Below are 14,707 nucleotides of genomic sequence, written 5' to 3'. Positions count from 1 at the left end.
GCTGAATAAGAACCGTCTCACTCAGCAGATCTCTTATCCCGGACAAATAATGGTAAGAGAAGGCTGACAGACCTCGGTAGCTCATGTCAGTGGCTCGCTGACAGATGTTATTGGATCCCCACTGGACACATTATTTACAATTTTGGCCAAAGTTGGGCATTTGGATCTGTAACTGAAAACTGACTTTGCAAAAAAAAAAAAGAATGAACGGAGGATTTTTAGCCGCAGGAGAAGAAGGGAGCACGCTGACCTGTCGTCATTGATTATCTGCGCTTCACATTCCATTGTTTTGATGCTCTGAGTGGACGAGACTTTTATTAACGCACTCTGTGTCCAGCAAACACTAGGAGGGAGGGAGGGAGGGAGGGAGGGAGAGAGAGAGAGAGAGAGAGAGAGAGAGATTCAGCTCGTCTGTCCACACAGCTCTGCACTTATTCCATCGTTTCCCTCCAGGATCAAATTACGGGTGCCGGGTGGAGGAGAAATCCATAATCCACAAAAACACTCTGTCCGTCACTCCGCAACTCAGACGCTTTTGCCCTGTACTCTAACTCAATAAATAGCTTTTAACTATGGAAAAGGTATTTTGGCCTGCTGATATGAAGGAGGACACTCAGTCAGCTGTTCTGGCCCATCAGCCCCTCTTCATCAGCTTCTCCATCAGCCCCTCTTCATCAGCTTCTCCATCAGCCTCTCTTCACCTATGTTTTCACCCCACACATCACATTAACGGCGTCTGGTGTTGTACCACGTCGTTCATGCTTTTAGCATGTTAGACATGCTACAGCTGCAGCCTCGTACCTGTGCAGCGACAAGATCGGGTTTCTCTGGTTCCCGTTCATTGATCAGACTCTTACTGCTGCTCTTACGCTGAGTGTGATGGATGAGTGGATCACAGCAACACAATGACCTGAAATGTTGTTTCTTCGTCTAGTACGCGGTGAACTCACTAACGTATGTCCACTTCCGGCGCCCTGGCTTGACAGTGCGCTCATTTTTCATCCTGTTTACTCAGAGCAATGGACTTTAGTTGGTGACGTGTCATGCAGGGTGCAGCCCATGACCAAACGAGGGATTCTTAGTGTTTGGAATCTAAAATCCATTTTTAGAGCTAAATATGCTGCATGTGTAATGAAGACACATTAGAATGGTGCAAAACCATAAATAACTGTTGCAGAGGCTTTTGTTTATTTTTTATTGATCACAACAGATAATATATTTTTTATTGAGAAAATGTTCAATGTGGAGTGCTCTGCTAAAAATGACTAAAAAAGTATTTGGGTGGGTTTCAGTATTTTGAAAGACGTCTTCAGTCTGCTGGCGATGTAGCTTAGATCATTCCCACACCAGGGAGGTGCTCCGGGCATGTCCCTCCGGTAGGAGGCCTCGGGGCAGACCCAGGACACGCTGGAGGAACTATGTCTCTCGGCTGGCCTGGGAACACCTTGGGGTGCCACCGGAGGAGCTGGAGGAAGAGTCTGGGGTGAGGGACGTCTGGGCAACTCTGCTTGGACTGCTGCCTCCGCGACCCGGCCTGGATAAGCGGTAGTCAACGGATGGATGGATGGATGGATGGATGGATGGATGGATGGATGGATGGATGGATGGATGGCCCTTCAGGCAGGCAGATGCGGAAATTCTGAATTGGCCTTTAGAAGGCAGAGCTCACCTCCCCGTGTGAGGGTCATAGTGAGTATGCACTACCAGAGGGAGTGACTATTTCCCCTCATGATGTCATGAAGGGAAAATCTCTGGATGGCATGTATGAGCACATGTTTACTGGAAAGTGGAGCAACCAAGTGAGGAAGATGGCAGACCTTCACTTCTGCGGCCTCATACATAGGTGACATAGTCATGTTTCCATTCACACACACTGCTGGCGTCTCCTCTGCAGGTCCTACCTGGACATGCTGAAGGTCATCATGTTTAGCTACCTGTTCTGGTTTGTCCTGACGATCATCTTCATCACCGGGACCACGCGGATCTCTGTCTTCTGCATGGGCTACCTGGTGGCCTGCTTCTACTTCCTGCTCTTTGGGGGCGAGCTCCTGCTGAAACCCATCAAGAAGATACTCCACTACTGGGACTTCCTCATTGCTTACAACATCTTTGTAATCACTATGAAGAATGTCTTGTCAGTGAGTAATCTATTCCATACTTTCTTATTCTTCATGTTGAGTTTAGCTTCAGTTTTTTGAATGTTCACAACATGATGACATGTTTACTAAAGAGGCCTTTTTCTGCAGATCCTGGCTTGTGGATATATCAAGTCTCTTGTTGAGAACCAGTGCTGGTTGATCCAGTTGTTCAGTCTAGCCTGCACCATCAAGGAATACGACACCGACATCAACCAGAAGGACAAAGGTATGTTCAGTTGTAAAAATGAGGAGATTTTCCCAGAAGGCCCAGACACAAGCAAGAGCCTTAAACAAACAGTGGACATTTTCACTTTTCACTTTGCTTTAGATCCGAGAAAGACTTGTATTATTATTTAGTTTTACATCCTTGGCCCCTCCCAAAAAGATCCTGGCCCCCAGATCGGGCACGTCAGAGATAAAGATGTCAAAATTATTTTATTTCAGCTTTGAAAATTCTGTTTTTTTAAGCCTGTTCTGCCGCATTTTGAAAGCTTTCCCAAAGAGAGTCACACAAATCTACAATTCCATCTTTCCAGTCTTTCTTTTGATAATTTACATGTATTTTCCTAGAAAAGTTGTGAATGTAAAGGCATTTTGAATATGTGGGAGACGACGTTTTCACCTGGACATTTATTTAGTTTTTCAGTATCACTTTATGCATTATGCAGATGAGAATGAAAATGAAGTATTTCCTCTAAACTCGAGGACACCTCTGTTTATTTTAAATACTTTAACCAGTTTATTTGAGGGAAATGATGAATAGTAAGCAAAAAAATATCCAACAGTTTTGAGTGGTAAACAACCCCACACTTCTTGATTTAATAAGATCTGTTTAAGTCTTGATGTTTGGGATCAGTTCTACTGCTGTCAACTCATAGGACTTTGCTTAATTTCCGCCTTAGGATGCAGATTCAACAGGATTTGTTTGTGTGTGTGTTTCTATGTGTTTCAGGTATCGATGAGCAATGTGAGCTTCCCAGTAACGAGGCTGGAATCATCTGGGACAGCATTTGTTTCGCCTTCCTGCTGCTGCAGCGACGAGTCTTCATGAGCTACTATTTCCTCCACGTCGTGGCGGATATCAGGGCCTCGCAGATCCTCGCCTCCAGGTACTCCACCGAGCCTCCAGCTCCAATGTGATGGTGGCAGATTTAATATTGGTTTTAGTTCCACTTCTGTCATCTAACTATGCTCTAATCCGAAAGATTTGCAGTATAAATCTTCAATGTCACAACAAGAAAAGAATGATTGTGCTCTCTTCTCAAAGTAGAGGCCATGTTTGTTTGGCCGTTGTGTTGGTTTTGCGAAAACAAATTAAAAAAAATCATAAAACACAAAAAAGAAAAGTGGTCAATGCTCAAACAAACGCATCATAAAAAACATGTTTTCTTCTGGAGTTAGCTTTTAATGGCACCAGCGAGTTTTATTTAATTCCAATTGTCTAGAATCATCCTGCTCTCGGTTTGCATCACCTTTCACATCAGTTTTTTTTAACTGCTTCATACAGAATAAATAGCATAGAAGTTAAAATGCCAATATGACAGGATAAAGTTGAATAAGTAATATTACGTATTGATATATCCACTCCCTCTTGAACTGCTACCTTATAGTGGTGGGAGAGTTTGAGTACTCGAATGATCCTAGGAGCTATGTTGTCGGAGGCTTTTATGCCCCCCAGTAGGGTCTCCCAAGACCAACAGGTCCTAGGTGACGAGTCAGACAAAAAGCAGTTCAACACCCCCTGTGGACAAACAACAAAAGAGAAGCGAGACGTCACCCAGGAAGGCACAGCCGGGGCCTCACCCTGGAGCCAGGCCTCAGGTTGGGGCTCGTATGCAAGCACCTGGCGGGCGAGCTTTTGACCCAGCCGGGCTCATTCCAAAGGGACGATGAGGGCCCCTCCTCCTCTTCCTCATGTGAGCCCACCACCTACAGAGGCTACCATAGGGGGCGGGTGCAGTGTGGATTGGGTGGCAGTTGACGGCCGGGGCCTCAACGACCCGATCCTCGACGACCCGATCCCCGGCCATAGAATCTGTTTTTTGGGACATGGAACACGACCTTGCTGGGGGGGAAGGAGCTCAAGCTTGTGCGGGAGATGGAGAGATATCCCATCTAGATATAGTCGAGCTCACCTCCATGCACAGCTTGGACTCTGGAGCCCAGCTCCTCGACAGGGGCTAGACAACCCACTTGTCTGGAGTTGGCCGCAGTGAGAGGTGGCGGGCTGTTGTGGGCCTGCTTATTGCCCCACAGGTCAGCCACCATCTGTTGGAGTTCGGTCTCTGACTGTTGTCTCGGACGGTGGGCCGAACAGCAGTTCAGAGTACCCAACCTTCTTGGAGTCCCTGGGAGGGGTGCTGGATAGTGCTCCAACTGGGGACTCCATTGTTCTCCTGGGGGACTTCAACGCCCACGTGGGCAATGACAGCAAGACTTGGACGGGGGTGATTGGGAAAAACGGCCTCCCCGATCTGAACCTGAGCGGTGTTTTGTTATTGGACTTCTGTGCCAGTCACAGTTTGTCCATAACGAACACCATGTTCGAGCACAGGGGTATCCATAAGTGCACGTGGCACCAGGACACCCTAGGCCGGAGGTCAATGATAGGCTTTGTGGTCCTGTCATCAGATCTCCGGCACTCTTAGACACTTGGGTGAAGAGAGGGGCAGAGCTGTCAACTGATCACCACCTGGTGGTGAGTTGGTTCCGCTGGACCGGGAGGAGGCCGGATAGACTCGGCAGGCCCAAACATGTCATGAGGGTCTGCTGGGAACACCTGGCAGAGCCCTCCGTCCACGCAGTTTTCAACTCCCACCTCCGGGAGAGCTTCCCACAGATCCCAGGTGAGGGCCGAGACATTGAGTCCGAGTGGACCATGTTCTCCACTTCCATTGTCGAAGCTGCTGCTCGGAGCTTCGGCCGCAGGGTCTCTGGTACCTGTCGTGGCGGAAACCCCTGAACCCGGTGGTGGAAACCGGAAGTAAGGGATGCCGTCAAGCTGAAGGAGGAGTCCTATGAGGCGTTGTTAGCTCATTGGACTCCGGAGGCAGATGACAGGTAACATCAGGCCAATAGTACCGCGGTGGTGGAGGCAAAAACTCAGGTCTGGCAAGTGTTCAGGGAGGCCAGGGAGGAGGACTATCTGGTAAACCGTCCGGCGCCACAGGAGGGGGATGCAGTTTTTCACCAACACTGTTTACAATGGAGGTGGGAGCTGACTTCCACAATCCCACTCCCACGTCTTCCACCAATGAAGCAGAGGCTGGGTTCTCAGAGGTGGACTCGTCCATTACCCGGGCTGAAATCACCAAGGTAGTTGCTAAGCTACTCAGTGGCAAGGCACCGGGAGTGGATGAGATTCGCCCTGAGTATCTTAAGTCAGTGTTTTTCAACCACTGTGCCGCGGCACACTGGTGTTCCGTGAGATATAGTCAGGTGTGCCGTGGGAAAGTATCCAATTTCACAATTTTTCTAAAAATCATTTGCTCTCACAGCCGCTGTCAGCTGTGAGAGCAGTGTGTTGAAGAGTAATCATGTATAAATACTCTTCGCCACTAGATGGCAGCACATAAATTTGCCGGTTAAATCGAAACTTAACAGACGTCAGTCTCGTTAATCACCACCACCTGCGGCTGCTCCCATCATATATCAATGTACTGTGTCAGTGACAGTGATGGACAAGTTTTTGAAAAGGAAGAAGGCTAACCAGGATATCAGCTCTGTGTTCGTCCAAACAGGCCCAGGTTTCACACTGAGAAAAAAGAAATTGTGAAATACTTTTTATCTATATTTATTTGATTCCTGTTGATAAAACTATGATGAGAATGACTTTATATTGTTAATAGAGGCTATAGAGTTTCAAATTTTAACATTTTCTGGTGGTGGTGTGCCTCGAGATTTTTCCAAACAAAAAAGTGTGCCTTGGCTCAAAAAGGTTGAAAAACACTGTCTTAAGTCTCTGGATGTGTAGGGACTGTCGTGGCTGACACGTCTCTGCAACATCGCATGGCGGTCGGGGACAGTACCTCTGGACTGGCAGACCGTGATGGTGGTCCCTCTTTTTAAGAGTGTGTGTTCCAACCACAGGGGGATCACACTCCTCAACCTCCAAGGGAAAGTCTATTCCAGGGTACTGGAGTGGAGGATCCGGCCGTTAGTTGAACCTCGGATCCAAGAGAAACAATGCGTATTTCGTCCTGGTTGTGGAACACTGGACCAGCTCTATACTCCACTAGGTGCTCAAGGGTTCATGAGAATTTGCCCAACCAGTCCACATGTGTTTTGTGAATCTGGAGAAGGCATTCGACTGCGTCCCTAGAGACGTCCTGTGGGGGGGGTGCTCCGAGGGTATGGAGTACTGGGCCCTTTGTTAAGGGCTGTCCAGTCCCTGTATGCCCAGAGCAGGAGTCTGGTTCGCATTGCCGACAGTAAGTCGGACCTGTTCCCAGTGCACGTTGGCCTCCGGCAGGACTGGCCTTTGTCACCGGTTCTGTTCATTATTTAAATGGACAGAATTTCTAGACACAGCCTGGCACCGAGTGTCTGGTTTGGGGACCACAGGATCTCGTCTCTGCTTTTTGCAGATGATGTGGTTCTGCTGGCTCGATCGAACCAGGACCTATACCTTGCACTGGCGCGGTTCGCAGCCCAGTGTGAAGCTACTGGGATGAGGATCAGCACCTCTAAATCCGAGGTCATGGTTCTCGACCGAAAAAAGGTGGCTTGCCCTTGTCCCAAGTGGAGGAGTTAAAGTATCTCGGGGTCTTGTTCACAAGTGGGGGGAAGGTGGAGCGTGAGATCGACAGGCGGATCGGTGCAGCGTCTGCAGTTATGCGGACGTTGTATCGGTCCGTCGTGGTGAAGAAGGAGCTGAGCCAAAAGACGAAGTTCTCGATTTACCGGTCGATCTTCGTTCCTACCCTCACCTATGGTCATGAACTATGGGTCATGACCGAAAGAATGAGATCCCGGATACAAGCGGCTGAAATGAGCTTCCTCCGTAGGGTGGCTGGGCGTACCCTTAGAGATAGGGTGAGGAGCTCAGTCACCCTTAGAGATAGGGTGAGGAGCCCAGTCACCCTCAGAGATAGGGGGAGGAGCTCAGTCACCCTTAGAGATAGGGTGAGGAGCTCAGTCACCCTTAGAGATAGGGGGAGGAGCTCAGTCACCAGGGAGCAGCTCGGAGTAGAGCCACTGCTCCTCCACATGGAGAGGAGCCAGCTGAGGTGGCTCGGGCATCTGTTTCGGATGCCCCCCGGACGCCTCCCTAGGGAGGTGTTCCGGGCATGTCCCTCCAGTAGGAGGCCTCGGGGGCCAACCAACGACATGCTGGAGGGACTATGTCTCTCCGCTGGCCTGGTAACGTGTTGGGGTCCCACCGGAAGAGCTGGAAGAAGTGTCTGGGGCGGGGGAAGTGTGGGCATCCGTCCTTAGACTGCTGCCCCTGCGACACGGCCCCGGATAAGCGGCAGACAATGGATGGAAGGATGAATGATATATCCAGGACAGTCGCGGTGAGGATGATGGAATCCACACAGAAGTGAATATATCCTGTGATGCACTCGGTGAGGGGGCCCATTCAGACAGGCCATTAACAGGCGTTCGGAGCATTCAGATCACAAGTGACAAGCCCTAGTAGAAAGAAATGTGTGAACAAGCACCTGACCGCTTCCCAAGGTGGTCAGGGAGCATCTGACCACAGCGGTGGTGGAGTGTGAACAGTCATTCATCTCTAATGCGTCTCGTCACCAAATGTTTTCAGTAACATTTGTAGAAAAAAAAAAAAATGAAGGGATTTATCATCACTAACTCTGAAATAATGTTCATCTGACAGTGAATACAATTCACACAAGTCGTCTGTTTGATAGTGCATCCAGAAATGTATACATGAATATATCAATGGTTCATTCAGGACATATAATATGAATATGTAAGGTTTAATCTGGGATGTTCACCGGCGTGTTTCAGGGGGGCAGAGCTTTTCCAGGCCACCATTGTGAAGGCGGTGCGAGCCCGACTAGAGGAAGAACGCAAGTCTGTGGAGCAGCTGAAGAGACAGTGAGACTCTAAATGTTTCGCTCTTACTGTGTGTGGAAGCAATACAGTTCATCTAGAAACAGGCCACAGTGCAGCTTTGTTGTCCAGGATCAGATAGGAATCGTTCTTAAAATGTACGATATGTTAGATTTCAGTTCAGTGTAAAGGAGCAATGTACAAGGCAGAGTGGCAAAAGCAAACAATATTATTTCAAAAACTGTTTTTAATCGGCCCCTTGAGCTTTGCAGTGTAAGTTTGCGCCACAATGTATAGTATTTATATAATTTGTATTCCCAACTTATGGTGTAATGGTGCTTTCAAGTGTTTTTAATTGGATATATTGGGGAAAATATCTTGAAACCTTGACTCAGAATAACCTAATCTTTTCCCAGCTTAGTTGTTTCCTGGGAGAAAGCTGTTGGTATATACTGTACCTAGAGGCAGTGTCTTCCCACCACTTTTAGCTTTCCTCCCAGGAGTTCACCATGAGCTCTGATGATCTGACGTATGAAGCCTGAGATGTGTGTGTGATGATTTTGGCCTGTGTCCATACTCCACGTCTCTTCACCGTCTCTCTGATCTAATCAGGATGGAGCGCATTAAGGTGAGGCAGCAAAAGTTTAAGAGGGGCAAGGAGAGGATGCTGAGCATGGCCCAAGAGTCTGGAGAAGGACAGACACTGGTCCAGCCTGAGGATGATGATGATGATGATGACGGTATGACAGAGCCCTCCACTGCGGCCGAAACACTTCAATAATAATAATAATAATGAGAATGAGAATTTAAAGGTTTCCCTGTGTGCTCTGTGAGCCTTAGCAGCTCTCAGGGAAGGATGATTCATGTTTGTATTTGGGACAAAGTTGTAGCTTCATGTGGTGGAAATATGAATATATGAAGAATTGATTTTCTTATGTTGCATTGATGTATTTGTGAAATTTTAGGAGCACAGCGAACGAAAGCCAAGACCAAAAAAAAGCAGTGGTGGAGGCCGTGGGTTGACCATGCTTCCAGTAGGTTGACCCCTCCAAGCCCTTTTTTTTATCTCTTCCTTCACTCTGATTGGCCCTTGTGTCCTTGACCAGAACGCTGAGGATTCCCATACTGCCCCAGGGCTCCAAAGGCGCCATGCTGCACAGTAGCCCGGCTCCCTCCAGTCGTTATTCCTTTTCTGTGTCTATTCAAGGGCCCTGCTACCTGAAGGCATCCCGTGACTTTACTTTGCATGTGTGAAGAGGCACTTCAGTCTTAAGAAGCTCCATAAAAACGGCTCAGCAGGGTGGCCTTAAATAGACACTGGAAGAAGATGGAAAAAAAAGAGAAAATGAATAATGGCCGGAGGTGTATGCTCGACTTTGTTTAACACACGAACGTCATCGTTGGTCTGACCTGAGGAGTCCACAGTAGAGAATCGCTCTGTTGTGCAACACACAGAAGCAAAGATATGAAGGTGCCTTCGTTTTCATAGCTGGAATAAAGGATGGAGGCTTTGTTCATTCTTTGCCTGCAGACATGACCACCAAACAGGTGTTTGCAAGGAGAATCAAACCGCAATCAGTCATTGGAACTGTTCAACGTGGTGAATCTAAACATCATTGAATCAGCCCAGTTTGCCTGTTTGGTTCCAGCTCATGTCTCGTATCGTATTCCACCCCCCCCACACAACATTTTCAAATAATTTCTCCATTTTTATCTCTTTGTCATTTGATGTTTCGCCCGTCCATTTCCCCAGCATCCTCCCGAACATCTCCTGCCCACCGCGGCTCTGTTCAAGGACATAAGTCAGCCTTGTCTGTCCCATTGTGTCTCACACTGACCTGCTGCAGAGTCGAAAGGATGTCCTTCATTGTGCTTTGTGCTCATAGTCATTTCAGTTCTACTAACATTATTGCACTCTATACTTTGTGTGTCATCCTCTCGTGTGTCTTTAAAACGACAAACTGTGACTGTCTTTACATGTGTGAACGTTAGTGAATGAATGAGAATTTAAGGGCGAGCACTTTGATTTTCCTCCGTCTTCCTTTCAGCCAGGAAACCTTTTCTTTGTACTTCAATGTGATGGAAATGACCAGTGACTTCATCTGTGTTACAAGGCTCTGCTCTCTGTCCCTCAGTGGTCAGAAGTGGAGACTATTACTTGTTTGAAACTGACAGTGAGGAGGAAGAGGAGGAGGAAGAGAAAAGCGATGAGGAGCCACTGAGGAAGTCTGCATTTCAGGTGCTCACAAAAAAAGCCTGTCTTTTTCATCCCTATAAAGTTATATTGTTTAAACTGTGGGACAACAAAGCTCTACAGAGTGTGGAAATGTGGTACGTTGCGTGAATATTCATTGACTTTCTACTTCTTCACTTGGAAATAATACAAGTAATGGAGCTTTGAGAAATTATTCATGAGATTTGATGACGCATTGCTGGTAAAATGATAAATAAAAGTAGACTTGACACAGACTCAGTACGTCACTCTCTCGCTGTGAGTTTTCAGTGACGGTCTGCTTTCATAAGCAGACCGTCACTGTGTCCAAAAACCCAAGCTGGACAAAACAAACCTGTTTAAATGTGTTTCTTCAGCAGATTCCGTTTGACTTGGAGCCCTGAAGGGATGTTCAGTTTTAAATTAAATGATTGGTTTTGTGTTCAAACCAAACCAGGACTCTTTCAAATAAACTTTGAATTTGACTCCGTCCACCTGGATTCTGTAAAAAGACACTTGGGGTCTTTCCACTGAATTTTAACTCTTTAAACAATGCCTGATCAGGTACAGATTGAGGTTCTGTAAAAAATAAATCCTCAAACAAGACCCAGATTTTGGATCTAGACTTGGGAGTCGGATTGTTGATGTTATTATCTGGACATAGGATGCTGTTTGGTATAAATATATAATATCACACTGCTCTTTCTCTTCTTAAGACACAATTGTGTAGCGGTTTCTTTTTATTTTTCACGTATGTGTATGAGTTCAATTTCGTTGTATTTTTCTCTTTTTTTTGTCTGACTTCTGTCTGCTTGTCTCCCGGTTTGATGTTGAAATAATGATGTGAAATATGTATTGTTGTTAACATTATTTGACCTGATCTCTTGAAACACCACCAGGACTCTTTGATCCACAGCCAGACTTTTACACATAAATATAATTTTTGTTCATAGCAGATCTGGACCTTTTAAACTAGACCCTGACTATATGAGGTACACACACAGTTTTTCCTTTCAACACATACAATTTTCAAAAGTTAAATTGGTGATGCAAAACTTGTTTCCCCAAGTTGTAAAACAGCAGGTTAAAGGTCAACTTCACAGGTTTTCTCAACTTGTGGATGTGAAGTCTAACATTCAAGCAGCTGAACTAAACCTAACAGCCTGAATGTGCATGTTTCCATCCTCTCATGTCGCCTAACCCAGTGAGTCTCCAGTGTTTCTAACGGGTGAAATCTGAATTCTCTCCCACTCTTGCTTCCTCTCTTCAGCGAGCGATTGGAAAGTTTGTGTCTGCTGTTCTGGCTTTACCCAAGTCTGTCATTAAGCTGCCTAAAACTGTGCTGCAGTATGTAGTGAAGGCAGGAAAGGTACTCGCCTCCTCTGCGAACGTACAAACTACCAGCAGCTCCTGTTCAGTGCTACTGATGTGACTTGTGGACGCTGTGCTGCAGAGACACTGATGATTTTGCTCTGCATGTTTCAGCTTTAATTTGGAAAGTGTTGCTGCTTCCTGTCTGTTTTTCCAGCTGTTTATTTGCATGCAGTAGTTTTTGATTAGTTTGCCTGGTGTTCATGCATGTTTCACAAATACACTGAATAATAAAGAACAATGATTTTACAAGAATGTCACAGATGTTTTCATTTAATTATTGTTAATTTATACAGGCACATCTCAAAAGATGACTTTTCTTTAAGTGTTCATATTATGCACAATTCACTTTCTAATGGTTTACCAACAGTAATAATCTTCCCCATACCTGGAACGACGCCCCAGAAGTGAAGAAAGAGTGTCCTCTCTCTCCCTGGCTGGTTTCAGGTTTTAAAAAGTGTGTTGGTCCAACCAGCCAATCAGAAATCAAACCCGATATAGTGTCATTGGGGGTTTAGCCAATCGCAATCCAAGTAGCTCCTCCCTTTGACTCCTCCCACAATTAGGCAGCTCTGCTCTGGCACATGGCACCATGAAAGGAAGTACTTCCTGCTCTCCCCAAGATGGGCATGTGTGGGCGGAGCCAGTCCAGCTCACACAGACGCAGCAGATTCTGAATGCAGCTCCTATGATCCAATATTCAATTGGAGGAAAATCCAGGTTTTGGGACAATAAACTTTAAATACAACATGTTTGGATTACCGAAAGCCATGTGAAAGTGTTTGAACAGCTGCATAATATGACTCCTTTAAAATGCATTTGTGTGTGAGTAATGTAAACGTTTTCAGACTGGACATTACAGCCATTATAGACGATATTCCACATCAGACGGAGAATCATTAAAAGACATGACTCTTCATCAACAATCAATTCATCATTACACTGAAAAATACAAAACCGCCTAAAGCAAGGGGTGTCAAACTTCCGGCCCGTTTGGCAGAAGGTTTAGTCTGGCCCACTGGGGAAGGTTTCACTGCGTGTCAGTGAGAAGTAACATTTAAAACGAACACAGGAAACTAAAGTGAACTTATGTTTCTGCATGTGAAGCGTCAGACTGTTACAAACTTTAGACATTAGAGAAACAAAGTTCCGATTGCTCCTTTGAAAAAAATGATCATTCCAGATGATTCATGTGGACTTTTGTATGAAATTGGAACTTTTGTAGACGATCCTCTCATTCTTGATGTTATTAGTCTAACCTAACTCAGATGAAATGTGTTTGGCTTTTAAGTTGAAGTGAATTTGACACCCCTGAGCTGAAGTTTGTTCCTTCATGCATTTTTGCATTTTCTGAATTTTTCACCCGAGTCTCTCCCCACGTTTATCGCAAACTAAAGTGCTTCCCCTCATTCCTCCAGTTCCTCTACCAAGCCTGGATCACCGACCCCAAAGCCGCCCTGCGAGCACGGGGCAAGGACAGGCGCAAGTTCTGGAAGAAATACACCAAAGGCATGAGGCACAGGAAGTTCAAGAAAGACGGTAAGAAAGTTCCACATACACCTTTCATTTAGGGTCTGAGAACCATGAGCCTACAGGAAAAATAGAAATATCCTCCCAACAAAACAAACACATTGTTGAGGTCCTAAACGTTCACAAACAGTTACCAAACCTGGTGCATACGTCTGACCTGGTAATAAAGTGTCCATATTTTGGGGGAAATACACACGTGAGTGTCCAAATGGCTCAACAGCGCCACCTGCAGAATTTAGCCCCTGCATCACATTTCACCTAACCCTACAAAAGTACTGGGTATACTTATGTAACACCCCAAGAAGACGCACAAAAAAGCCTCTCACAGACATACGAGAAACTTAACAGGAAGCCGGCCATTTTGAAAAATATAGCAGATTTTGGCAAATATTTGCCCAAATTTGTAGATTTTCTCGAGCAAACTCGTTAAGGGGGTTATTCTAAATAACTTCAAATTTGGCCAGTTCATACAACTGACATTGGTGAACAGGAATTCGGAATCTTAGGGCATGGGCTGTACTTGACGTGCAGTGTAAATAGCCTGAACATGGTCCAATCGACCAGATACGTTACACGCTGCATGAGTCCGGATCTCATCACAGACATATGATAATAACATCCATCGCCCTATCATGCCACCTGCTGGAAACAGGAAATGGAATCTACATACCCTGCACATTTCATATTGTAATGTCTTCTCTTTGTCCCAAGAAGCACACACTGATTGGCATCCAACTCGCCGTTTATTTCATGTATAAAATGGTCACTGTCGGCTGTGACCAAGCCAGCAGAAATACGGAACACTGCAAAAACACATCTGTCATTCATTTGCCTCCACTTCCCTCTCTCCGCCTTCCCAGCATTCCCTGTTCCTTGCCCCTCCTCCCAGGTGTCCGCTCATCCCATCACCTTGACAACCGCAACAACATAAACAGTGAGAAACGATGACACAGTTTTTAACTGAACACTGGTTAAAACTGGTCATTACACTGCCCCCTCCCTATAAAGACCCTCGTCCCGAGGGAAAACACACAAACTGTAAGTAATGTGGCCGCTGTCTCTGTCTACTAGGCCGCATTTGTGGCAGCTCGGGACTCCCTGCATCATGTGGAACAGGCCGTGTCACTGCCTGTGTAGAAATAGCTGGTGACTCTGGGGCTGTGGCTGCCTGAGCACTTTATTGTGTCCCTCGAGGTGAGTGGTGCTGGTTGGGGCTTGCATCGCCCCTGTATGGTGCCATTCTGTCTCGGTGGAGACCTTTATTCCTCGGGGGAGGGGAACTGCACCCTATAAACCACCTCACCCACCTTTTCCAGAACTGGACATGGTCCCACCCAGTGACAGTCCAATTTTGGGCACCAGCCTCTCTTCCTCTTTGGGTTATAAACCCACACCAAATCTCCGGCTTTAAAGTCCTGGCCCTTTGTTCGCACATCATAAT

The 14,707-nt window shown here is 46.3% G+C and overlaps 1 protein-coding gene across 1 annotated transcript in view; it reads left to right on the top strand.

The window, feature by feature from the left end:
- The window catches only part of piezo2b (piezo-type mechanosensitive ion channel component 2b), a 141,405-nt gene that overhangs the window by 94,879 nt on the left and 31,819 nt on the right, over positions 1 to 14,707 (top strand). Inside the window, exons 26-33 of the mRNA XM_080503219.1 lie at positions 1,895 to 2,138; positions 2,247 to 2,364; positions 3,091 to 3,247; positions 8,109 to 8,198; positions 8,766 to 8,893; positions 9,119 to 9,187; positions 10,289 to 10,392; positions 13,155 to 13,275. Coding sequence (XP_080359345.1) covers positions 1,895 to 2,138; positions 2,247 to 2,364; positions 3,091 to 3,247; positions 8,109 to 8,198; positions 8,766 to 8,893; positions 9,119 to 9,187; positions 10,289 to 10,392; positions 13,155 to 13,275 — 1,031 coding nt within the window. The remainder of the gene's footprint in view (positions 1 to 1,894; positions 2,139 to 2,246; positions 2,365 to 3,090; positions 3,248 to 8,108; positions 8,199 to 8,765; positions 8,894 to 9,118; positions 9,188 to 10,288; positions 10,393 to 13,154; positions 13,276 to 14,707) is intronic.

Source organism: Blennius ocellaris, assembly GCF_963422515.1.
Source record: "Blennius ocellaris genome assembly, chromosome: 10".
Taxonomy (NCBI): Eukaryota; Metazoa; Chordata; class Actinopteri; order Blenniiformes; family Blenniidae; genus Blennius; species Blennius ocellaris.
The sequence above is the reverse complement of the archived record's forward strand: the minus strand, read 5'-3'. Positions and strand labels throughout refer to the sequence as shown.